Raw genomic sequence first — 24461 nt, 5'->3', positions numbered from 1 at the left:
CTTTCTGTTTCCCTGGCTAAATTTAGGTCTTAAATCAGCCTTATCTGGTAAAACAACCAACCAACCAAACAACAAAACCCCAAACATACAAATACCATTGGCTTTTCTCGGTGAAGGCAATTGATACCATCCTGAACAGTGAGGTGAAAAGCAAGGAATAACATTGCAGAAGGCTGAGGTCTAACTTTGTATCAAGGTTACAGGCCCATTTTGATTTTTCCATTGTCCAAAGGTACCTCTCTAAGCTCTTATTGTGTTGCATCCGTCAACCTGTGGCAGCAAAGATTTACAGAGGTGTGTCTCTGAATGGTTTTTTTGCTGCTTGCCTTTGCATAGTCTGCCAGACTGGTTTTGAAAGATGTAGATATTCTTCCACATTTTCTTCTGTGCTCTGTTCAGCTGCTTTGACTTTAGCGGCATGTGGTTTTCACATCTTCTCTGCCCAGTCTTTGCATCCTTCCTCAAACTGTGCAATTTCTAAGTCTATCCTCCATCTTTTTACTTATTTAATCTCAGACAATGTAGTAAGTTCCGTGTTGTAAATGATATATGCTGCGATAGGTACTTGCATTGTTTGTTTTATAGCCTGATTCTCATTTCACCCTGACGAATCTCTCTCAGATATCACGCCTTGGCTTGTTCTCTGTACTCTTTCGCAGCTAGGATTGTACCTACGCTGTTGTGTAATCAAGTGTTCTGGCCTGTGCCTTCTCCTCCAGCCCCGTGTGCCAGGCACGGCTGGTTGGCAGATGTCGTCTTTGCCAGCCAGCTGCAATTACTACACTTGGTCTTGGACCGATAGAACTGTGAGTGGTGCCCCACTGTATCCAGGCTGCACATTCAGTGGTAATTTGCTCTCCTTTGCTCTTTTCTCATATTTAAACCCAAGTCATTACATATGTATCTATTTCATCTTTCATTTGCTCAATCTGTCTCTTTAACTGGCCTGCAACACTGTGATTTGCAGTGGCGACTGATATGGGGATAGGAACATTGCTTATGTTCCCTATTCTCAACTCTCCCCACCCCCGCGACCACTCTTGCCAAGCCTAATTTCATGAGAAAATTCCTTTGCTGCTTCTCTCTTGCATTGGCCTGTGTCTATCTATACTTCATAAGCTCTCGTTGCTATTGTCTATGAATTTAATTTTTCTTGTTGCATCTGATGCCTGGATGCTTTTGTGCTGAAACAAATCCCCATGCAGAACATCATCTGAGAAAATTAACTGCTTGATAACGGACATGTACTTGAAGAAACAGCAAAGGTCCCTTTTAAAGTGACTTCTGATCTATATGGGTGAGAGGCTTTTAAAGATGGAACTTAAGAATTAGTTCTGAGGCACAGAGCAAGTTTTACTTGGCACAAATACTTTAGTGTTTGTTTAAATCACAATTGTACTTGTTGCTTTTGGCAGATGCTGTCTTGTCAGTTACTTCCTTTGCAGTTTGCTCACTACAGTGTAATTATAAAAGTCTGATTCTGAATTCTTTTAGGCCTTCAAGCCTCCATATACATTCCTAATAGAAAGCCTTTAGTCAGTCTCTCAAACCAGGTAGATGGGCAAAACAAGGCAATTTCTATGTGCAGCCAGCTTGTGTGAGTATGGTGCAGATGGATATAGTTACTTGTGGTTTAGCTACATCATAAATTCTCTGAAGAACAGATTTTTTCTCATTTTTATTAACCTGATATTAGTTGAATCATCTGTTTCTTTAGACCAACATGAGTATTTTGTTAACTTCAGTTAACACATCTATTTTGTTGGTTGCTTTGTTATAAATCACTGGTTGCAATGCTGGCACAGAAAGTGGCAGACTGATGGGCCCAGGGTGGATGCGGCTCTGATGCTGAGAAGTGGAGGTTCCCACCACCCCAGCCTTTTGCCCGGAGTGAGACGCTGTGCTGGGAGTATTAAATGGCATAAGAGAAGTGAAAAGCTTCCTTTTCTTTTCCCTTGTGACTCCTAAATGCATTTGCACTCTACAGTTTCTAGGAGTTTTTTTCTTTCTGTAGGGACCTAAATGTTTCTTGGCAAATCACTAAACAAGAAAGGATTTTTTTGGCATGTATCACACAAGCAAAGGAGGAGAAGAACACAGTGGCTTTAGGCTCATTTTGATTTCACAAATTATCAGCAAGTTTACCTCAACTTTCTCTGTTTGAGATGTAACCAGAATCCCTGGCACCCCACCTGTAAGGGAGCAACATCAATTGTGAAGGCAGAGAGAAGCAGCCTGACCTTGTGCTGTGTGTCCCTGTCAGGCAGGACGGGCACCTTGCCCTGCCCACAGAGTTGCTGGTCTGGAGGCTGGCGCTGACTTCACAGAATCACAGAATCACAGAATGTCAGGGGTTGGAAGGGACCTCAAAAGATCATGTAGTCCAGCCCCCTGCCAGAGCAGGATCACCTACAGTAGGATGCACAGGAACGCGTCCAGGTGGGTTTTGAATGTCTCCAAAGAAGGAGACTCCACACCCTCCCTGGGCAGCCTGTGCCAGGGCTCTGTCACCCTCACAGTGAGAAAGTTTTTTCTAATATTGTTTTGGAACTTCCTGTGTTCCAGCTTGAACCCATTGCCCCTTGTCCTGTCATTGGACGCCGCTGAAAAGAGCCTGGCACCCTCCTCCTGACACTCCCCCAGGCCCTTCATGCCTAACAGACTTCCCATGCAAGTTTTGCTTCCCATCAGCAGGGAGCAGATTGATAAAACCAATGCAGATTTTTGGGTAGGTTAGGAAGTCCCCAGGCTGAGACTTTTCTATATAGTTTCCCACAGACACTCTGTAACAATCTGTAACACACACAATTTCTTTGTTGCCTTCATCTGAACCTTTTCTTCGTAATATATACAGCAAACACATAGATACCATGCTGGTCCTTTTTTTTTTTCCTTTGACACATTTGAAGGATGTGCATATATTGGTAGATATATGAAAGGAGAAACTGATGAATTAACTTCCCTGTGCTTGAGAGGCCGTGCTGCAAACACTTTTTCTGTCCTCTTCATAAAGAGCTGCATGTTTCACTATTTAAGAGGAAAGGTCATCTATTGTCACTGAGTTTTGTAATTTTCAGAGGAATGCTGTAAGAAATATTGAAATGGGAAATTCAGCGAGTTTTCCCATTACCAGTATGAACTATTAGAACACTTGCATGGTATCCTAGAACGCACAACACTCTGGCTTTCATGTTGCTGTTCTTGGTCCTGCAGAACTGCAGCAGAAGTTCAGAGTTGCTAACACTGGTTTTCTTTGGTGGATTCTTGACCTAAATTTGCACAAAATGACCCTTGAAAATGATGTTCCTGATTTGCTTCATGTACAGACAATGGAAAAAGGATCAAGGAAATGTTTTATACAATTTCTTTTGGTCTTAGTCTGTGCTTAGATGTTTAATTGCAGTTTGCCCTTGGATTTTGACATTTGCACTCCTCTGGTTTGTCCAGAGATGACTGAGCCATCCTGCTATAATGAACTTCCTGGAGGTTTTTCTCAGTGTGTGCTTCTCTCCAACTGTGAGCACCCTTGGAAGGCAGGGACTAGAGCAGTCCCACTGAAGCCCTGCACACCAACGTGGGATTTCTGAGGGAGAGAGAGGGAGGATGGGATATTTATGAGGACTACATGGACAGGATGGAGCATCACATCAGTGCCTCATAGATCCTCCTTTAAACGTACTGGGAAGGAATAGTAACTGCTAATTCTAGTTGATATATTAAAAGGATACTTCTGATGTACTTGCAACCCTAGAACCAGTTTGTGGCTGGCAAGATCTAATTCTTCAGTTTCTGCTTTGCTAACGGGAATTGCTGGGGCGTTGTGTACCGCGGGCAAGGTGGTGGCAGTAGGGGGATACTGACTGCCTGGAGCTCAGTGCCCCTCTCAGATGCCAGCGTACTTGGAGAATGAAGACTGAAGTGGGGTGTCTAGTAACTTTGATTATTTTGCAGATAAGATCTAAGGTTTTTGTCTTCAATACATATCACCTGGATTCAGCAGCAGAGTAGTGTAACAGCCGAGAGGTTTAGCAGATAAAATATTCATGTTTTGTCTAAGCTGCTAGCTTTACGCTGGAAAGAGAAAATTTGCCGGCTTTCATTTTCATGTGAATTTCTGCCAAATATTCTTTCCGCTGTACGTTGCATTTTCTTAATGGGCTTGGAGGGTGATCTGACAGAGACTGTGTTTTGCTGCAGTACACTTCCTTCGAACGGGAGCATCTCCAGTTAACCCAGCATACTTCTTTCATCTGTTTTGCAGTCTGGAGGCTGCCAGCATCGGATTCATCATCATCATAGACAGACGACGGGACAAATGGAGCGCAGTCAAGGCATCCCTGACACGGATAGCAGTAAGTTCTTTCTTTCATTACTTATCTTGTAGCTATTAAAATTATCTGCGAACCTTCAGCACAAGATACTGTCTTGTGTGCTCATTTTTAGCTCCCGTTTTCTGACTGCAGATGCAGATTCTTCCTTGCCCCGAAGCTCATGAGTGTTAAATAAAAGAGGGAGGAAGCTGCAGTAACAAATTACACAGACTTATTTACTGCTGAACTAGGACAAATTTGTTATTTGCTGGGTTGACTGCAGCATAAATACTAGTAATTTGAAGTCAGTTCCTAGAAGAGTATAACAGAATTATCCTTCTGTGCACTGAGGAGTGATGACGTGGCCTGCTTATGAAAGAAGCAGATCCCAAGGGACTTGTGTTTGCGTGGTAGTAAGTGATCTCTGTCAGAAACTCTTAATAGCTTATTATAGCTCATTTGCAAAAGCCAGAGCTAAGCACTGATTTTCAGTGTTAATAAAAGCTGCTGGTTTTATACATTGAACATGTGCTGTGTGAGGAGCAAGTGCTCATACACAGATGTGTTTGGATGGAGGGAAGACCAAGGCGACTTTAAGTTCTTTAGAATTTAGAATTTAGACAGAATTGCTTTTCGTTCTCCGTTCTTTTTAGGCGCTCTCTTCTAGAAATTGTTCTTTTTTATGCTTGATGAATTCAGAGCAGTGAGGGAGAGATGCAGGCTGGGTGTTGCAGATGGGGCCGTGTCTGATGAATGTGTTGAATGCTGGCATGTGGGGAAAAATACGTGAGGTTAAAAAGATTAAAAATTCTTTCCAGACTGAGAAGGTAGGTCAGACAGGGAAATTCATCTGTCCCACCAGCTTCTTTTGCCATGTCCAACGTGTGTAGCCAGTTTTGCCCTCTAGTGGCTGCAGCCTAAAAAAATGAGAAAACCTATGGTGTGTGGCGCAAAGGGGGTTTGGTGTGGTTCAGATCTTGGGGAGGAAGGGACTAGTGCAGAAACTTTAGAGCTCTGTGCTAAATCCAAGTCAGAAAACAACTTATGGTTGGACAGTAAAGTCCATGGGCCACTCTTTCTATTGGCTTTGGAGATTGTGACAGTAGGCATGTGCTGAATGGGCCAGCCAATATTAGCAGCTGGAGTGAGCAAGGAAAGACTTGACTCAAAATTCCCTTGACCTTTCTGCAAGGCAGAGTTGTGCCTTCTAACAGTTCTGTATTTCTTGCAGGGAGCGTTTCCAGGAAACCTGCAGCTGGTGTTTGTCCTGCGACCCTCCCGCTTTATCCAAAGGACAATCGCTGACATTGGCATTAAACTCTATCGAGATGACTTTAAAATGAAGGTACCGGTAAGCATGCATTTTTTTTTGGTCCATGTGTTTTCTTTATCTCCATCTCTGCAGTTCTTAGATGTCAACAATTTCTCATAATCCAGTAACTGAAATTTGATTGCAAGTGGCAATTGGGGCCTTTGATCTAGATCTGCATGGTGTATATATAGTGATGCCAAATAATTAATTACTAGTGGATGCTTCACAGTTTTTAATGGATATGTTCCTATGTGAAAGGTCAGTCTAGCTACAAAATGTGACTTTGTTTTTAGGTATTGACACCTTAACTCAGTGGAGTCATTCCCCTGATGTAGGCAGAGGCAGATCTTCTCACTCCAGGGACAACCATATGTATTTAAGACTAGAGAGCAGTGCAAGGCTAGGGCTGAATTTTGCTAAATTTTATGTATTATCCATGGGACTGCTGACAGTGCCCCTGTTGAGTGCTTGCGTAGCATTGCCTGTTCTTACTGCCTTTTATGATCCTGATGCCCTCGAGATTCAAAGTTTGTTTTTTGCTTATTTTTGTATGCACTTGGCATATGCTGCATGTCGAGAATGTGATTTGAAGCAGGTTATCTATCCCGAAAGAGTTTAAGTTTTACATGATTTTATGAGAGCTCTTTTGGGATTTGTTCCTAGTTGCATGTTTGCATGTTGTTTCAAATTGTTTTGTAAGTAAACTGGAATTATGATTATAGATGGCATTTCATCCTGGACCAGACTCATATTGTGTTCCACAATAACTTTATTGGAGTGATTTCATATGATTGCTTGTGGGTTTTTTTTATCTTGCAAAAGACCCATGGCTCTCCTCTAATGAATTCCAGCTCTGTCAGTTCCTAAGTTCGGAGTTCAGGTGTTTATGACACTTTATAGTTCTTTTGAAGTAAGAGACAGCAGCCCATTTGTTGCAATGCGTACAGAAAAGGAACTGTGAATATTTATTTGGTTATTGTGGATTAAATTGTAATGTTGACTGTAGTTTTGGCAAGGGTGGCTTTTTGGTAATCAAAATGCAAAACTGATGTAAAAATGCATGTTTGATTACAAAACAAAATCTTTTAATTTTACAGCACCTTAAAAACTGGATGTTCCTGTATTTAATAAGCCACAATCTGTTACCATAGCAACTGTCGTACCAGCAACTGCAGCCCAGAAAGGGACAACTTCATCAAGGACTAGCATTTTCTAACAGTTTAGCAGCAATTTATTTGATGACAGCAATGCATTTCAAATCCAACTTGAAACTATTACAGCTATAAGGGAGGTTAATTCTAGGCCTGAGTCAAGCACTTGGACATCCAACTTTTGAATCCTCTTGAGTATGTCCACAGAAGTCTTGAAGAGCAGTCATACAAATACTGAGAGGATAACGTGCTTGCTGCTAGGTCTGCCTGCCTCCTGCCTGGATATCCGTAGCCAGCTTGTTGGATTTATACAGGGGCTGTCCACATATGCCTGATGCTGCTGTAAGTTGCTTAGACTTGTGCTAAAGGTGCCTTAAGTTCCTGGGATCTGTCATAGTCCCTGGAGGGGCTTTACACCTGTGTTTGCAGCCCATCCTAAAAAGACGATCTGGGCGTGCCCCTGTGTACCCCAGTTTCAGACCGGGTAAGTTACTGAGAGTGACATCTATTTGTGCCCCTTGAAAATAGCATCCTATGTGCCAAGCATGAGAAAAGGGACAGACAGTTCTTGTTCCATGGGAGATACCCTTACTCCAGGAATGCAGTGCCAGAACCTGCCTTTAATACTGCCATCACCTTTTAAATTGTTTGCAGGTTGTTTGTTATTGTTTTGACTTTGGCACTATGATGACATTAATGTCATAACTGGGCTGTGGATGGGTCACATTTCCAATCGTAACAAATGAGTCAGGGCCAAGTCATGAGCATTCAAATGGGGCTTCAAGAATATCCTGAGCATTTGTTAAGGAAACATTTGTTAAAGAGTTTATCAGAGCTATCAGACTGCAAATACGTTCAGTAAAATAGATTTGTTGGGTTAAATCAACACTGGATTGACTAGAAGCCAGAATATCAAACGGTACCAGGAAGAAAAGGCTGAAGTAATAAACCAGACACAACAGGGAAATGCAGGATTTATACGACTTACTGATATACAAATGTGGTTAATTAAACCTCCTGAGGTAAATCACTGTTGGGACCGTGATGTGATTAAATATTGTTACCTAGGAGCAAGGTACAGAAATACAGAAGATACACCAGGGTTCATCTGACAAAATCAGGCAATTCAGAAGGAACACCTAGAGATTTACCTAACAAACCTCCCATTATGGGAAATGAATTAAAACATCTTTAATTCACCATCTTTAATTGCATGAATGAATACATAACGAGAACTTGCTGCCCATGGTGGAACTGCAGTTTGGTCATATACATTTAAGCAAACCGAGATGCTAGGAACAGTGATTGAAAGGGCTCGTTATTTCTCTCAGTTCGTGGTGTTTGGATTTGTTTCAGATCATCATGTTAAATTCTGTCTCTGACCTGCATGGCTACATTGACAAAAGTCAGCTGACCCGGGAGCTGGGAGGAACCCTGGAGTATGGCCACAGTCAGTGGATACACCACCGAACTGTGAGTGTTGGTGTTGTTCTTACACGTCTCTATACCCAGAATTGTCCAGATGATTAATGTAGAGCATCCAGTAAGTAGTAACTCACACCTGCATTTCAGCCCACTGATTCTGCTAGGGATTCATGGAGAGAGGAAATCCATGACTCAGATAGAGAAAGGTAAATTCCCCAAAAGTTTATAACAGTAGTAGTCATCTGTATCTCACTGTTGACCTGGACTAGGGCCTAACAGTGTCATAGTATTCTTACTCAGCAAGGCCCTTTGGCACATTCCTAACTTTTGATTAATTGATAAGATTCATAGGCCTTCAGCTCGCGATTGAAGTTGAACAGGTGCTTCGGCACTTTACTGAATCAAAGGTCAACATTCTCACTTTAATGATTATGCCTGTGTTTTTAAGAGAAGAAGAATACTCAAGACACTAGATTTTATTTTCCTTTATTTTCATTTCTGTGCTACAGAACCATACACTCCAGCTGGGTCTGTGGTTGACTAACCGAAGAACAGATAACAATTGTAGAAAGGCAGAAAGACTTTTTATTCTATTACTTTTGAGCAAAGTTGTTACAGGTTTTATCGTGTATTCCCTTTTTAGATTGGTTAATGCTTTTCAGTGGCTGGTTCAAATGTAAACAGTTCATTATGGTGCCCAGAAAAAGTGACAGTTTACAACATATAGACCCCAAATTCTGCCACCTTAGCAGCCAAAATATTGTCTCATTCTATCCAAGCAAAAACTGGCAAAGCCAGGTCCTGATCCTGGAAAATGAATTCATTTCCCAGAGACTATATGCAATATTTTCATCTGTCTTTGTGGGTCTACTTGCAAGACTGGTATGTTAGAGCTACACCTAAGTAGCCCAGACATTTTGCAGTGCTCTGAGCAGCCTTGGGGTTGAGTCTGTTGTTTCTGACCTGCAGGTTAGGTCTAACACGGAGAAAAAAAGCTTTTCTGAGGTAGCTTTGTTAAGTCAAATCCCTTGTGACCCTTTCTTGCTATAATTTTCTATGCTTTACTCTACTTATAAAATTAAAATTTGCTTCTCTTGAGAACCCCCAAATATTTCAGGCATCTAAATATGCAAACACAGAGCCTGAATTTCCTCTAATAATGGTTTGCTACATTTATAGCTGTATTTACTACAGCGAGGTTAGGATTGAGATAGGCAAACAGGCTTACGTGTTACAAGTACCAACATATGCAAATGTCCTTGCAGGAGGGGTAAGTGTGAAGGAATCATCTATATGAGCTTTCCAACAGCTAAAGGCTTGAAAGAAAATGAGGAAGAGGAGTAAAAAGAAGCACGAGAAAGGCTGTATTGTTTATTAGTGACAGTTTACATAAATCATGAGTATATAGTTTGATCAAATATGCAAATAAAAGTGAGTCAAGATTTGAGGTGAGTGTGGCTATATAAATGTAAAAGGGCTTTGCCCTATATGCTTTCGGAGTCTACTCAAAGCCTTAATTAAAATTTTAAACACAGCAGAATTTCTCAGCAAACATGGGCAAAGGATCTGAAGTTCCAGTCCTGGCTTTGAAGCTGATGTCCTCTGTGGTTTCATTATGTCTGTTAAGCTCTGGGAGTTCCCCAGTCAGTTCATGGAGATGACAATACTTGTAGGCCTGTGAAAAGATCATTTATGACGCAGAGTTTAATTTGCAACTTTTAGTATATCCACCCAAAAAGGGGAAACATGGGCAGCTTTGTAGACATGCAGTATTTGCAGCACAGTGTGCCTGAAGGAGTGAGCATTGTTAAAGGGCTAAGAGTAAATAACCAGTCTGTGACTTTAGGCTCTTGCTTTTCCAGGCTATTGAAAACTTCGCAATGACAGTAAAAACAACAGCACAGATGCTGCAGACCTTTGGAACAGACCTAGCAGAGACTGAACTCCCCAACGATGTGCAATGCACAGAGGACCTCCTTTCTGCACACACTGACCACCATGGCAAGCTGAAGGTGAATGTTGTCCCATGACAGCTTCATCAGCATAATATGTGATTTTTGATTTAAGAGGAATTTCTGCCATCATTTTGGAGTCCATTGTCTGGAAAGTACTGAAGAGGAGAGAAACCTGGGTTCAGGAGGTCGATTTGATTCAACTATGAAAAAGGACTATTTATGGCTTCAGGGATGATAAAACAGGGAAATGTCCCTTCTGCTGTAAGAGAGGGCATGATGGGATCACATCAGGAGGAGCATGGGCTCCTGATGAGGAGTTCATCCGAAAAAATGAACTCCCGCTGGAGCAGATGTAGAGAACATCTATGAGGATAATCCAGGAAGAGATGGAATGTTCTGACTAGATGATGATAGTAATTCTGTTTTTAAAAAAAGAATTGAGGCGAATTTAGGTTTACAGAGTAAGGCTTGGAAGAAACTACTACTGCTGTCAACAAACACCTTAGGTTAAATACAAGAGCAAAAAATACTGCTTAAGCTATATTAGCACAAGAACAAGTTTTATGCAAGAAGTGTGCGGTGATGTGAGAACTCCTTAGGTGACAGGTTAATGTTTGAGCTTCATTATCCTTTTCGTTGCTCATCTTTCAGGCTGGGAAGACACCTTCTTCTGTGGATTGACTCCTTGATAGCTGACATGCTGTGGCTTAGCATGTCGCAATGTTGTTTAAGGAAATTAAAAAATGCAGTGTCTCAGCGCTGTCTCTCTGCTCGCTGACCGATCTGCAGCACACATTCAGTTTGTGGCAGAATAGGTTATTCTGCAAGTTGTCTGGTCAGAAATGCAATCTGCTCAGAAGTTACATGCTATTCCTTTTCTCAGAAATGTATCTACCATTCAAAGCGAATAGATTGAGTCTTTTCATTTCTAGAAAAACATAACAACATCTTTGATAAGCATTTATATTTTGTCCCAAGTGTTTAATAGCTATGAAAGAATCTTCCTTTAGCATTACTATGTTGTCCATCTAAGAGATGTGAGCATTATTAGGATAAGCACATAAAATTTGTTTGGCTTGTTTGGTTTTTTTTTCCCTCAGGATGAGCTGAAACTAGCTGTGAAGCAGGGGGCCACCCTACTGACATGCATTAGGGAGCCAGTCACCCGAAGTGCCAACAGCAAACTCAGTCCAGATGAACTGGAAAATGTGGCAACAGTAGAAAGGTCAGTGAATCTAGATTACGTTGTGCAAGTTGCTAATTTATTCCTAAGCAATGCAAGTGTGATTTAAATTATTTAAATATGTGGGTTATAAGTTCCCACTGGTTCAGCTGTTCAGGATTTGTTGGACAGGTAACTCAGAGAAGGGAATAGCTTCAAGGAAGTTACTTGATTAAAGTGTCAAGGCAAGTTCAAACAAGTCCTGAATTTCTTGGTAATTTGTTGTTAGACCACTAACTACCTGGCTGAAGATTTAATATGGGAGTTACTTTCCCCATAACATATGTGTCCTTCAAACTTGTATGCCTAGTTAGCAAGTGGCATCTGAGTCCATGTGGGATGCATGCCTGTGGAAACACTGGGGGAGGAAAAGATAATATTCTGAAATATACCCCTTCACAGCTGCAGAGAGAGAGAGAAAAACCCCTATTGCTTCCTACAATGCTAGTTATTGCCCTAAAGCTTTTAGTGACCGTGTAGAAGCTTCTGCTGTGCCATGTGATGCAGTGGAAAGAGAAATGCCGTGCTAGGGTTTCAGTGTGTCTGCATTCACTGGGAACAAAGCTGCCAAAAGTAAAGCTGAGCTGATATTTTTCACTGAATACTTGAAAATCCTTTAAACAGTCATCCCAAAGGAATTTGCGAATTCATCTTGAATTCAACAACTAGCTTTGATTAAAAACACGTTTTTCAGGGATAGATTGAAAACAGAACGTTTTTGTTTGTTTGTTTTGTTGGGTTTTTTGAGAGAAGTAGGAGGGAGCTATTGCTATTTGCCCCAATAACTTGATTCCAGCACTCACTGGGCTTGTAGGAGAACAGGCCCAGCCCCATGCCTGCCCAGAGAATATCTGTTGGGTTTATACTGCCCATAGGGTATTCAGAGAAGACTTTATTTTATTTTTTTTTCTGTTTAAACTGTTCTACTTTGTAATATAATTAATAGATCAGTGAGAGATTTTGAGGATGACTCACTGGTCTGGTGTCAGACATTTTACTCAAGGTGTATGATACTAGTTTCTTTGTGAATAGATGTCTCATCATTTACACAAAATGAAACAATGTGCACATTATGAGCTGCTAATCTGTTGTTTTTAATGGACTGGGAAAAGTAATTCAGTCTTTGCCTGTTTCTATGAGTGAAGAAAATGAAGAGGTTGTAGAGTTCTGCTTTAAATATTCCTTAAAATGGTAATTCCATCGTATTCAATCTGCATTAGCCTGAGGTGAATTGTCTTTGAAGAACTGGGTGGAAGCTCGGGACAGCTGCCCTTGGCTGCCAGCACACGGAAGAGCCCAGTGTTCTTGTGGCAGGTCGGGAAGCAGGACTACAGCTGCCACAGTGGTTCCATGTAGTTGTCACTCATCAGCCACACTCCTGCCTGTCCCACTGCAAATTTCATTCTGTTGCTTTAGGCAAGGTTGATGCAGAGCCTTCTTAGAGCTGTAGGCTCCCCACCATCCCACTACTCTGCTTTCTGCTACCGATTGGTGTTAACTTAAACAAAATGAACTACAGGAAGTAAGTAAGCTCTTTTCACTCTAATTCCTTAACAGGTTGTTGGCTCAGTTGGATGAAACAGAAAAGGCTTTTGATCAATTTTGGACTAAGCATCACCTAAAACTAGAACAATGCCTGCAGCTTCGACACTTTGAACATGATTTTAGAGAGGTATTTCATTTGTTCGTTCTGTCTACCTTTCTCTGGTAAATAAGGTAAAACTTTGCACATACTTAGAGTATACTGGCAATCCAAAAAGTAGGTTGGGAAGGAAGCCCGTCATTATGGAATAGGAAATGGATATTCAAAAATTAAATTCTTGACAGCTAACAGATATCTTACAACATTCAAATAAGGCATGATGAGGAAAGTGCCAGCCTGTTAAGCCAAAATGTGAAACACCAACTTCTTAATAAATCACTTTGCATTTATCTGTGATGTTATCAATTATCACTTCTTCTGTCATGGTAAGCTGCCAGTCCCACCAAAGTCAACTGAACAGAGTTCAGAAAGCTTCAGAACTCTACTTCCAGAGGATGAAGTAATACAGCTTGTGGAGTTACAGGTCCTCAAAACTGTGTGGGCCTAAATAGGGCAATTTTTTGAAGAATAGTTGATTGTTTTATTTCTTGGCTTTTCCAGTTTGGAATAAGCTGAAAAACTAAATTTGAGATGCAGACTCTCCTAAAAGATGTAGGTGAATGTTTAGAAGCCGTAGGTTTGTAACAATTTTATGAGTATCTTGTGATGGGGTTTGGGGTGGGGATTTTGTTGTGGGGTTTTTTGTTTGTTTATGAGGGTTTTTTTGTACTTTTTTTTTGGTTTTAGGTAAAACTGACATTGGATAATCTCATGGAAGCACAATCAGGTTTTGCTGACATTGGAGACAGTGTAACTCGAGTGGAGCACCTCCTGAGGGAACAGAAACAGCTGGAAGAGAAAGGACAGGTTTGCACTCAATACAGTATTCTAGCTGCTCTAGACATGATGTTTTAGACACTTCTTTGTCATGTCCTTTCATCACACTTAGTCTCTTCTTGTGAGTCATTATTTTAAATTGCAAAACTCTCATCCTAATTTTTAGAAGGCAGGGTTGTTCAGACCCAGTAGATTCACTTTGTTAATTGGAAAGGTAGAATCCAGTTCAAAAATCAGTATTTTAAACCAGGAAAGGTCAGGTCCATTCTTGGAATCTGAAAATCTCAGAACAGCTAACAGGTTACCTCGGCCAAGTAACTTTTCTATGCCCATTCTATTCAGACTCATAGCAGTTTGGGGAACCACCCTTGCCTTCCAATAAACATCCTTCTTTTCCAGACGTTTGGATACATCACATTGAGTCTTATTAGAAAGCACTGAACACAGGAATAAGTTGAATCAGAGGAGGATGCACATGAACAAATGGAAAAGCAGATGATCACTTTTTTTAAAGAACAGGATGAAGATTTAGAAATATTGTCATCTTTACACAGCTCTTCTGCAGAAGCCTAAAGATGAAAAGTAATAGTAACATGCATTTTCCTTCCAGTGTCCACATCACATAACGTATTGATGTGTGCTTTATTCCTTTTAGCAACCTCTGATTTCATTCTGTTGTGACTAAGCTTATAAATTGTGCTCAGTCAGTGGGATGTGAAGAGTTTTCCAAAATTTATCTTAGAACCAAAAATAAACAAAAACATTGTAAGCCTGGCAATTAGCAAGTGAAAAAAATGTAGGGTTTTTTTAATTATTGGGAAATTTGTTTCTACAGAGTATGTTTGTGCAACATAGACAGTCCCCAGTATGTAAAAAAAAAAAAAAACAAAAAGGAAGCATATACTCACAGAATCACAGTTATTTCAGAATGATTAAGGATGGAAGAGACCTCTGGAGGTCATCTTCTTCAATGCTCCTGATTGAGCAGGTTGCCCAGGAGGGCAGATTATCTAGATGGCTTTTTAATATCTTCAAGAAGGAAAACTCCACAACGTCTCTGGGTAACCTGTTCCAGTGCTCGGTCATCCTCACAGTAAAAAAAGTGTTCCCTGATGTTCATACAGAACCTCTTGTGTTTCAGTCGGCTCATTGACAATGAAGTTGGTCTTCAATGTAAATATTAAGTGAGACATATCGCCTAGACTAATATCCCAAACTTTTATCTCCAGGCTATAGCAGGGATTACATAGATGGATTGTTTTTATTATGCATGCCATTTTAAGATCTCACTTTAGATTTTTTCCTCATTAATTTCACAGGAACCTTTGGAGAAGGCCCAGTCTCTAGCTCTCCATGGAGAACAGCTCATCCAAAACAACCATTATGCAGTTGACTCCATTAGACCAAAGTGTGTTGAACTCAGGCGTATTTGCGATGACTTTACCAATGAGACCAAGAAAAAGTACGATATTTTGGGAAAGTCTCTTGAACTGCATAAGCAGTTAGATAAGGTGAGTGAACCTTCTGAGCTAACACCCCGGTAAGGTTCTACTGAAAACGAGTGTTTTTGTAAGCTCAGGTGATTTGGATGAAGAGAAAAAGTATTTATGCTTTCTTTCTCCTTGTCATTCAGAAACTGTTACTTCCCATAATTATGGTCTTAAGATGATGAAAAGGAGGAGATAAAACTAAAACAAAGTTAAGCTAGGACTAGATTTGAAATCAAAATCAAATATATCCCAGTGCTTAAGAAATAAATGGTTTACTGGCTTTTCAGTTGTTTTCACTTTCACTGATCTAGTTAGAATAGCTTTGAGACTGTCTGCATGCTATTCAAGCCTCATTTGAAACAGGAATTGCCAGTATTTTATGGCAAAAGCTGGCTTTGAAGTATTTTTAATTGAGTTTTATAGGCCTAAGAAGTTTTGATATGGTTCAAATACTCATTTTGGTTTGGGGATAATTGTGTGACTGAACACCAAAATGAGGTAGTGCAGCTGACAGATTCGATTTGCAGCAGCTACAGTAACACTTCTCCTCTTTGCTCAGAAAATTATTATTTTACTGGACCATCTAGCCCACGAGAGCTGAATTGAATTTGCTACTGTCCTACATATCTAGGTGGGGTGACTTGTAGCTGGGAACTGTTGGGTGCCATGAAGAAACATTTGTTCCCTTTAGTGAGACGTTAGGGCAAGTCTGTATTCTTCTGTGTATGTGGAATAGAAGCAACACTTCACAACACAGACTGTCAGTGATGGAGTCCTTCTTGCCTCATTTTTCTTTAAAGGCAAGCCAATGGTGTGAAGCTGGAATCTACCTCTTAGCTTCCCAAGCTGTGGACAAGTGCCAGTCACAAGAGGGAGCTGAAACTGCACTCGTTGAAATTGAGAAGTTCCTGGTAACAGCCAAGGAACACCAGCTCTCTAACCCGAAGGAGTTCTACAATCAGTTTGACATGATCCTCACCCCCGAAATAAAGGTAAACCCCCTCATATGTGCATGCATTCTCTTAGAATTTCAAAATCAACAAATACCTTGTACATGAGAGTATACTGGGCTATATATTTGAGTCTGCTTCCCTAGGCCAAAAGGGCACAGAGGTGAGCACTTAGGGCAATAAATTTTCCTTAGATGAGTAGTCATTGAACGTATATGTGATTATCTTCAGAGTGGTGCCAGAAAGACTGTGTGAGTCACCATGTCCTACTCAGTAAAACAGCTCTGTACAGAGTAGGACATGAGCTGGGTTGGCATTAAATTACAGCACAGTGTAACTTCCAGCTCTAGCCTGAGTCTGTGTAACAGAAGTCCTTTCGTAACTTGCTCAGTCCCGCACTGACACCCAGCTGTTGTTTGCCTTTTCTTTGCCTAGGCCAATGCCCAAAGAATTCTACAGAAACTAGAAGATGTACAAGAAATGTTTGACAAGAGGCAAGTAAGTCTGAAGAAGCTGGCAGCCAAACAGACCCGGCCGGTACAACCTGTTGCCCCACATCCTGAATCTTCCCCAAAGCGAGCATCACCAAAGATTACCAGACCAGCAGGAGTAGGTAGGCCACGGACAGGTGCTTTCAATGCACACCAAAGTTTTGTCCACATGGTCATGGTTTATTTTTGTTATCAGAAGACTTGCATTTGATCTTCAGTGTCAGCCTTGTAGGCCCGGCTGTTAAAAATGGACGTGAAATATCTTGTAATTGCAAAAATACAAAGAAGGGCGACTCGAAAAAATTCAAGGTCTTCTTCCTAGGTCTAATCTGCGTTTCTATCCTGTTTCTCCATATGTCTTTTATTGCTAATACTTGAAAACCCAAACCAGGCTAGTCACTGCAAATATGCAAAGTAAGCATGAGAACCTCTTTTACATTGCATATACTGTAATGTAAATATTTGGATTTAAAGGGTCAGAATCCCTCAAGTTTCAATCAGATACCTGCAAAGGTTAAGAGTACGTTAGCAACACTGACTCATTTGTGCAATTTTTGCTTTTTCCCTCTACGTAACTGTTTATTCACTTTCTAGTGTTGTCCTCTACTAACTTTAAAAGTTGAACATTGCTTCTCTTTGGAATTTACTGAAAGTTCCTGATTTGACGTTAATATGTGCCTTTAACAACACTAAACAGGATAACTGTGTGGCAAGGATTAGCCTCTAATATCCTGTTGCAAATTAATAAGTAGATGAAATTTATTTTAAAATGTTACTGTAGTTGTTCTCTGAGGACGTGCAAAGTGCAGCCCAGTTCTGTTCAGACAACTATAAGTAGGCTGTAGCATCTCATTCAGATTCTTTGTGCTGAAGATGGTTGACCTAGAGTGCCCCTGCACAAAGAAACAGAAGTCCCTGACTATCTGCAGCTTATCCTTGGGGCTCAAAACCAGTTACTTTAACTGCCTTGGACACTACATGTATATTTATATATACTGAGTAGTTGCATCCTTTGGGTACTATCCAATTGTCCACTATGAAGAGTTACACTTTGAATTTCCTGAGTGCCCTTTCCCTCGGAATGCCAAAGCACTTAGCAAGTACTGGTCAGTATTTTAACCTGTTTCTTTCAGAAAGAAAAATGAAGCACAGATAAAGTAAGTGATTCACCAAGGGGTTTCACAGTTTGAGTCTGAAATGTGCCTAAGAATAGAAACAGGGACACTGAGTCCTATTCCAAGCCTTGAAAATGAGGCTGTGAAATTCTGCTGCTCTTGAAGTTACCCTCTTTTGGACTTTCCTCTGTGCCCTTTCTTCACATTCACAGGATCAATGCCGTATCAGTGTTTATTTATGGGGAGAATTTATTGAACAGCATCTTGCAATAATGAGAGCGGTTAAGAGCACCTTCTGGAAACAGATACTGTAACTCATTGTTATTTGTTATCCAGGACATACCTGAATGTTTCTAAAAGCTTGTGAAATAGAATGTGGCAATAGGAAAATGCCGTGTTCCTAGGCTGTGTAAACCCAAAGGCAGGCAAAGGCAATCAAATGCAGCAAACAGAAACAGAAGACTAGAAAGAAAGGCTTTTGTCCCCAGGCAGCAGATGCAACAATACCATCCATCATTGCAATGGTTGTCTGTGGAAGAAAAAATAAGTTAAGTTTGTTCCAGAATAGATTTTGTTTTGTTTTGTTTTTACTTGCTGACTAGCCATTTCCCTGACAAGGTGTGGTAGGGAAAATTCAAACCATTTCATGGTACTAATGGAAAAACGTAAACAGATGCAAAGGCTTAGGCAAAAATACTTCATTATTGTGAAACTCTTCATTTGACGAGGACTTACACAGAGGTGCATACAGGCAGAGATTATACCATGTGTGAGAGAAAGGGCAGATTTCTATCCGGGATTTCTATCACAATGACTGTGACAGTTTCTTATGTCTATGTCCTTATGGTTTCTAGTGACTTTTGGCAAAGCCTTAGCTTAGGGCAGATTCAGAAAGGCAGCTCAGAGCTGCACTGTCAACTCTTCCATCACCCAAGGCTTTTCTGTGGCTCTGGGAATTCTGAAGCAAAATTCTAAATTCATCCCATTTTTGCTTGAAGCTTTTGATTTCACAAATTTTGCAGGGACAGCCTTGTTCAACATCAAAATAAATAGTACTGGAATTATCATGATGTTCAAAAGCCTATGTCAGCTGGGCTTGGTGCACATTTTAGCTGTGGGAATCTGCTTAATTATCAACCCACAAAAGGCAGAATACCCTCTTGTGACTCTTTTATAATAAATGCCTTGAAAATATTTAAGTAGTAGGTATGACACCTTAGCTCAAGGAGAACTCTGTTTACTCCCAATGGAAGCTCCTAGAATACTGCTAATGGCTAAGCTTGTCCCTGTGTGTTGGGAGGAAGGAAGTGGCACTTGGTGCGGAAATTCCTGTCCTGTTCACTTCTGAGGGCCTCATTCTTGGTGATTTGACTACATATTTGTGGTCTGTGTTCCTGTACAAAGCTCCTTAGCTGGAGTGAATTGGGATAGCGAATTGGATTGTGAATTGGGAATTCACAACTGGATTGTGAATTCACACAAAGTCAACCCACGCAGGCTTGTATTGCTCATAGGCTGTCAGGCACAGTGGGATAAGCCACAGAATTGTAAGGGATAATATAAGCTATTAAGGATGATTGTAGTTAGCATTCCTCTTTTTCAATTTGTTGAATTCTCCCAAACTCTATGTCTTTGAAATGAAACTTTCCCAAAGGCTATCCTCTTCAGCCTGACACTTTCTTTGAAAACCTCAGTTAAAAATTATTTGGCCATCTCAGTGAACAAGGCTAGGAAAATTGTCTTGCTTCGGTTACCGTTATGGCAAGAGCTGGAACATGGCAGTACCAAATAGTTTCATCCCTTCACAAAGTGTCCAGATTTGGCAGAATTACAAGCACTTGGAAAAAAACAAACAAAAAAAGAATCTCAGTTCACACACATTCATTATTGTGTATGAACTTGCTACAGTTTGGCTTCTAGAGTCTCATTTCCTTTGTTATCAGCAAAAAATCTTTGGAACCCAGAGACAAAATACGTTTCTTATCCGCTGCACTGCTCCTTTCTTTACAGTTGGATCTTGCAGCAGCTTAAGCTGCTCTTAATGCAGGGCTGGCACAGGTTCCCTTTCTCCTCTCCTCTCTGCCCAGCGCAGCAGCGTATCTGTGACTCGGCTTTCCCTCAGTGGGTATGGTCACATAACTAGTGGGAACAAAGGAGGGAACTGAAAACTGTCACTGTGGAGGGTTTGTTTTGTTTTGGCTAGTTTAGCTGCCTCCTCATCCACTGGCACGAACTGCAGTGCTGACAAAAAAAGGGAGACAGAAGTGTGTGGCCAGAGATTGGGAGGAAAAGGAGAACTGTACCAGACTCAGTTCAGATTCTTTGATCCTTATCTGTAGAACTTAGAGATCTCAGTGTGGTTCATAGCAGCCTGTTACCTCTGAGAAGTGATGTGAAAACAGCTCAGTAAATATTTATGAAGCACTTGGACTATAAAAACAACTATTACAAAAAAGACAGTTATTTTCAGAGCAGGGATCGAAATAGCATATGGATAGTAAAGCTCTGAGCCCCCACTGAGAAATACAGATAAATCAAACCAGTGAATAGCTGCGCTTGAATTGTTATTATTCTATGCACTGAATGGGACAAGGATCCTTAGAGGGAGGTGGACCAAGATACCTTAGCAGCAAAGGGACGAAATTAGGGTTGCACACATAGCTTTGCTTCTGGCATCTCCAGTCTTCTAAAAACTATAAAATATTAACCTAGTGATTTCTTTGTGTGCAACGTAAATGTGAAATACAGGAGCGGAGCTGTCAAAATTTCTGTGAGTTCATGTTTAACATGTTTAACAGCACATTGCACATACAAAATCCCTGACTCTCCCTCGAGCATCAGGCCAACGGGGAACATGAAATGCATACGGGGGAACACAGCTGGAACTTCTTCAGTTCTTTAAATAAGAAAATTTAAACTGGTTCCATCGCATTTAAATGTGTACAACTGCTCATTGGATCCATTCCAGCGTTCCTCACAGTCACTAGTGCATAACACTCACAAACTAATAACATCTGGATAGAGGACGAAAGAAGAATTTCTTGCAAGAGTCTGGGGCTGTGTGGAGGAGAAGTGAGGCCGGAGAGAGATTAGTTGACTCAGAAAAGATGGTGCATGTGATTTTCATTTAACAGTTTGGAGAAATCACAAGTTTCTATAGTTCAAGATATTTCTATAAATGAAGTAGAGAAAAGGAAAAGATGCTTTCAATTTTGCAGCCACAGGGCTGCTTTCACATTTGGGTAAGTCTGAGGAAACCAAGCAGCAGCCCCTTATATTCCACATAAAGGGGCCTTGCTCTCTGCTTCTTACATGGGCAGATTTTCAGGGAGCAGAATAGGGAAATGGGGTGAAACCACAGCCTTTCCTCACAAGCAGCACAACAAGTTGCCCTCACTGAATGCATTTCAGTCCTGGAGTGGTGGAGAGACCGCAAGTCCACGTAACACGTAAGTCTACGTCATTTCAGACCAGCTTTAGGAATAGTATGGCCCACATTACCGTCTGCTGTAGCTTGGTAATAAACCAGTAATTCCATATTTATCATGCAACATGTGCATAAAAAGAAGCAGTAAGCAATACTAAAGACCTATAGGAAAAGCACAGTGGTGCTCCACGTGAAACAATAGGATGAAAACAACCTTGAAAACCTACAGAAGAGCATATGTTGTTTACAGCTGTGGTTTGCCTTTGTTCTTGTGCCTTTGTTCTTTCAGGCGGCAGTTAAACACTCTAACTTTCAGCTTCCTCAGCACTACAGTAATGACCTTGAAACGGCCAACTGTACTGAATTTTATAAGGGGGCTTCCCTTATAAAATATTTCCAGTTCCACAGTAATTAGTGCAATAATAATTGACAATTATTTGGGCTGTTTCTTTCTAAATTGACCAGAAACTACTTAAATATAGTGACACGCAGATGTCTCTGAATATGGGCCAGTGAATAACACAAAAATACTCCGGTGCATAACTGAAAACAGATTGCTTCCCATTTTCAATTCATTTCTGGGTCAAACTGAAGGGGAAAGTTTGCCGTGTCAACCTGAATCAGATTCATCCCTGAAATATAAGCAGTTGGATCTGACTGCTTTTCTATCTTGTATCTGCCACCTCCTTTCCAAAATAAGTCACAGTGATGAAGCCAGGACTAAGTTAGTGAACTGACCCGTGTAATCTGCTGCTGGATCAAGGAGCATTTGGGCTTTTTGTGAACGTGTCATCTTTCACTTAAACTGTCCAGTGCTTTTTCCTGGGTCACCTGGAGCTGCCTGAGTTTGCAAGCTGTGATTCAGACATCAAAGTCATAACCGATTTCCATGTTTTCTGCTGGCTGCTTTCAGCCAGGATTTGCACAGCAGTATCAACCATCCCTTCAAGCTAGAAAGTTTTCTGATTAATGAACAGGTCAAACAACTGGGGATTGCTGACTACGCTGTTCTGAGCAAAAATTCTCATGTTTCCTAAAGTTATTTCCTTTGCTTCCATTCCTTTTAATAGCACATCCAGTATACATAAAACCTGGCAATTAGCTTTGTAGAGCAATCCAATGGACTGAACTCAGATTTAGATAGGGTAACTGGATAGTGGCAGCTCATCTAGGGTATTCATGGGTGCCTGGTAAGTATGTGGGGAAGAGTATGAAACAATGTCTTAGTTTTCTTTAATTGAATCAAGACTTTTGTGATCAAGTTGTAGATTTATTTTTTTTTTAAATGCTGATTTCTCAAGGTATAGCTGGGAGAAGGTCCAGGAGGGAATATTGTTCAGTGTGATAGGTATGATCACAGCCTCCATCTTATCAAGATAGCGATAGATGATAATTCAAGGCTAAATAGAATCTTCAGGATGCATCACTATGGAAAAGTGTGAAATTGTTGATGCTTTTAACCACTTTACTCAGGGAGTCATGGGGAAAAATATAAAAGGGCCTGTTTGAAGATTGTTTTTCCCAACAGTAGAAATCATCCTCCCTGAAGATTAGAAAGGTATGAAGAACTTGGAAATAAGGACAAACAGCTTATATTTGCTGCATCTTGCTTTCTTTTTACCCCTTGGTTTCAAAACATCAGTACACTGCTTTTTGGGTGAAATGACAATGCCTCTGAGAGAACAATTACTACTTCAAGGAAAGCTTTCTTGGGGATGGGAAAAAGGCATCGGTTCAAAGTAGTGCCCAAAATCAAAACAAATCCCCTGCTGTATATTCTGAAAGAAGGTGATGGAAGAACGGAACAGAGTTGACATTTGCATTTCAGCTCAGTCCTGGGAACCGTAAGAATCTTCCACCAGACGATTATAGCTGCTGGTGGCTGCCAGGTTTTGCTGTTCCATTGAAGAAACTCTCTAATATGGATTCATTGTGAGCAACTAATAGGCATGAAATGGACATTGCCAAGTCCTCATGTCATTCAGCATGGGATAAAAACATGAAGATTTAGGAGAGTGTTGGAGAGAAGCTGCTTTAATTAATTCTCTTTCCAGCTGCATGATAAGGCAGTTGAAAAGACACGGGACAGAAGAAATGTCAGCTTCTGTTATTATTGTCTATAAAACTGATACGGTGTGTTTTTAGCTGCATATATTTTGAGGTGTTTCAATGTAGGCTGTGTCGAGGTTTTTTTAACTACATTAAAAGAATTTAATGACAAGGGCACTTAAAAATCTGTTAATGTCCTCCCAATTCAGAAATGTCTGCATGTTTTTTATTGCATCTCTCACCTCCTCCCAGAGAGGAAGAAAAACTTACTAGTGACAACCAACAGTCTCAACACCTCAAAATATTAAACTTGGTGAAACCATTTTAGACAGAACATTACTGCATGCACTTGAAAACACCAGCTTTTATTTTTGGAAGAATTTTTGTTCAATTAGAAAGTTTTCCCAGAATAAAACTCAAAAGGACTGAATCTCAAAATTGCAACAATTTTGTTCTTTGTTGTCTCACCCAGATTCTTTCATCATTTCATATGGGTTTCGTATTTGGTTTGACCATGACATGCATGGTTGACTGTACCAATTGAGGAACTAAGAAAAAAGGAGAGCACTGTTTGCCTTGTGCTTGTATAACACACGCTGTGAACTCATTATCAATTTAAAACAAAGATCCAAACTGTGTCGGAGAGATGAATGTCTGCTCAAGCCAACTGTACGACTCCCCTTCTCATAGTTCATTCTAAACCTTTCCTTTGGTACAGCAGTCTTGGGATAAGTTGCTCAGAAAGATTCTAGTAGCATTAGACAGCTCATGGTCAGCTGTGGTTTTACAGAGCCTGCAAGGCCCAACAAACGTAACATGATAGAGCATATTCTGAAATTATTTCCTCAGATTCACTGTCATTACATACATGGCCACAGTGACTTGTTGAACGCCTTGTATAATTACTCTTGCGACTTGTTCATGTGATGAAACCTTACAGGGAACAATCCTTTATACTCTGACATTAACAAAACATTACAGAATCGGAGAATTATTGAGGCTGGAAAAGACCTCTGAGATCAGCAAGTCCAGCCTATGTTCCAACACCACCACATCGGCCAGACCATGGCACTAAGTGGGGAATGGTTGCAAGTTGCAACAGGGCAAGTTTAGGCTGCACATGAGGAAGAAATTCTTCACGGAAA

At 40.7% G+C, this 24461-nt stretch overlaps 1 protein-coding gene across 1 annotated transcript in view; it reads left to right on the top strand.

Moving 5' to 3' along the window:
• Positions 1–24461, top strand: part of MCF2L2 (MCF.2 cell line derived transforming sequence-like 2) — a 61251-nt gene that overhangs the window by 31926 nt on the left and 4864 nt on the right. The window contains exons 4-13 of the mRNA XM_009868391.1: positions 4262–4352; positions 5542–5661; positions 8130–8246; positions 10061–10210; positions 11254–11378; positions 12933–13047; positions 13705–13824; positions 15114–15305; positions 16085–16276; positions 16670–16847. Coding sequence (XP_009866693.1) covers positions 4262–4352; positions 5542–5661; positions 8130–8246; positions 10061–10210; positions 11254–11378; positions 12933–13047; positions 13705–13824; positions 15114–15305; positions 16085–16276; positions 16670–16847 — 1400 coding nt within the window. The remainder of the gene's footprint in view (positions 1–4261; positions 4353–5541; positions 5662–8129; positions 8247–10060; positions 10211–11253; positions 11379–12932; positions 13048–13704; positions 13825–15113; positions 15306–16084; positions 16277–16669; positions 16848–24461) is intronic.

This window comes from Apaloderma vittatum, unplaced genomic scaffold (genome assembly GCF_000703405.1).
Source record: "Apaloderma vittatum isolate BGI_N311 unplaced genomic scaffold, ASM70340v1 scaffold17434, whole genome shotgun sequence".
Lineage (NCBI taxonomy): Eukaryota > Metazoa > Chordata > Aves > Trogoniformes > Trogonidae > Apaloderma > Apaloderma vittatum.
The sequence above is the reverse complement of the archived record's forward strand: the minus strand, read 5'-3'. Positions and strand labels throughout refer to the sequence as shown.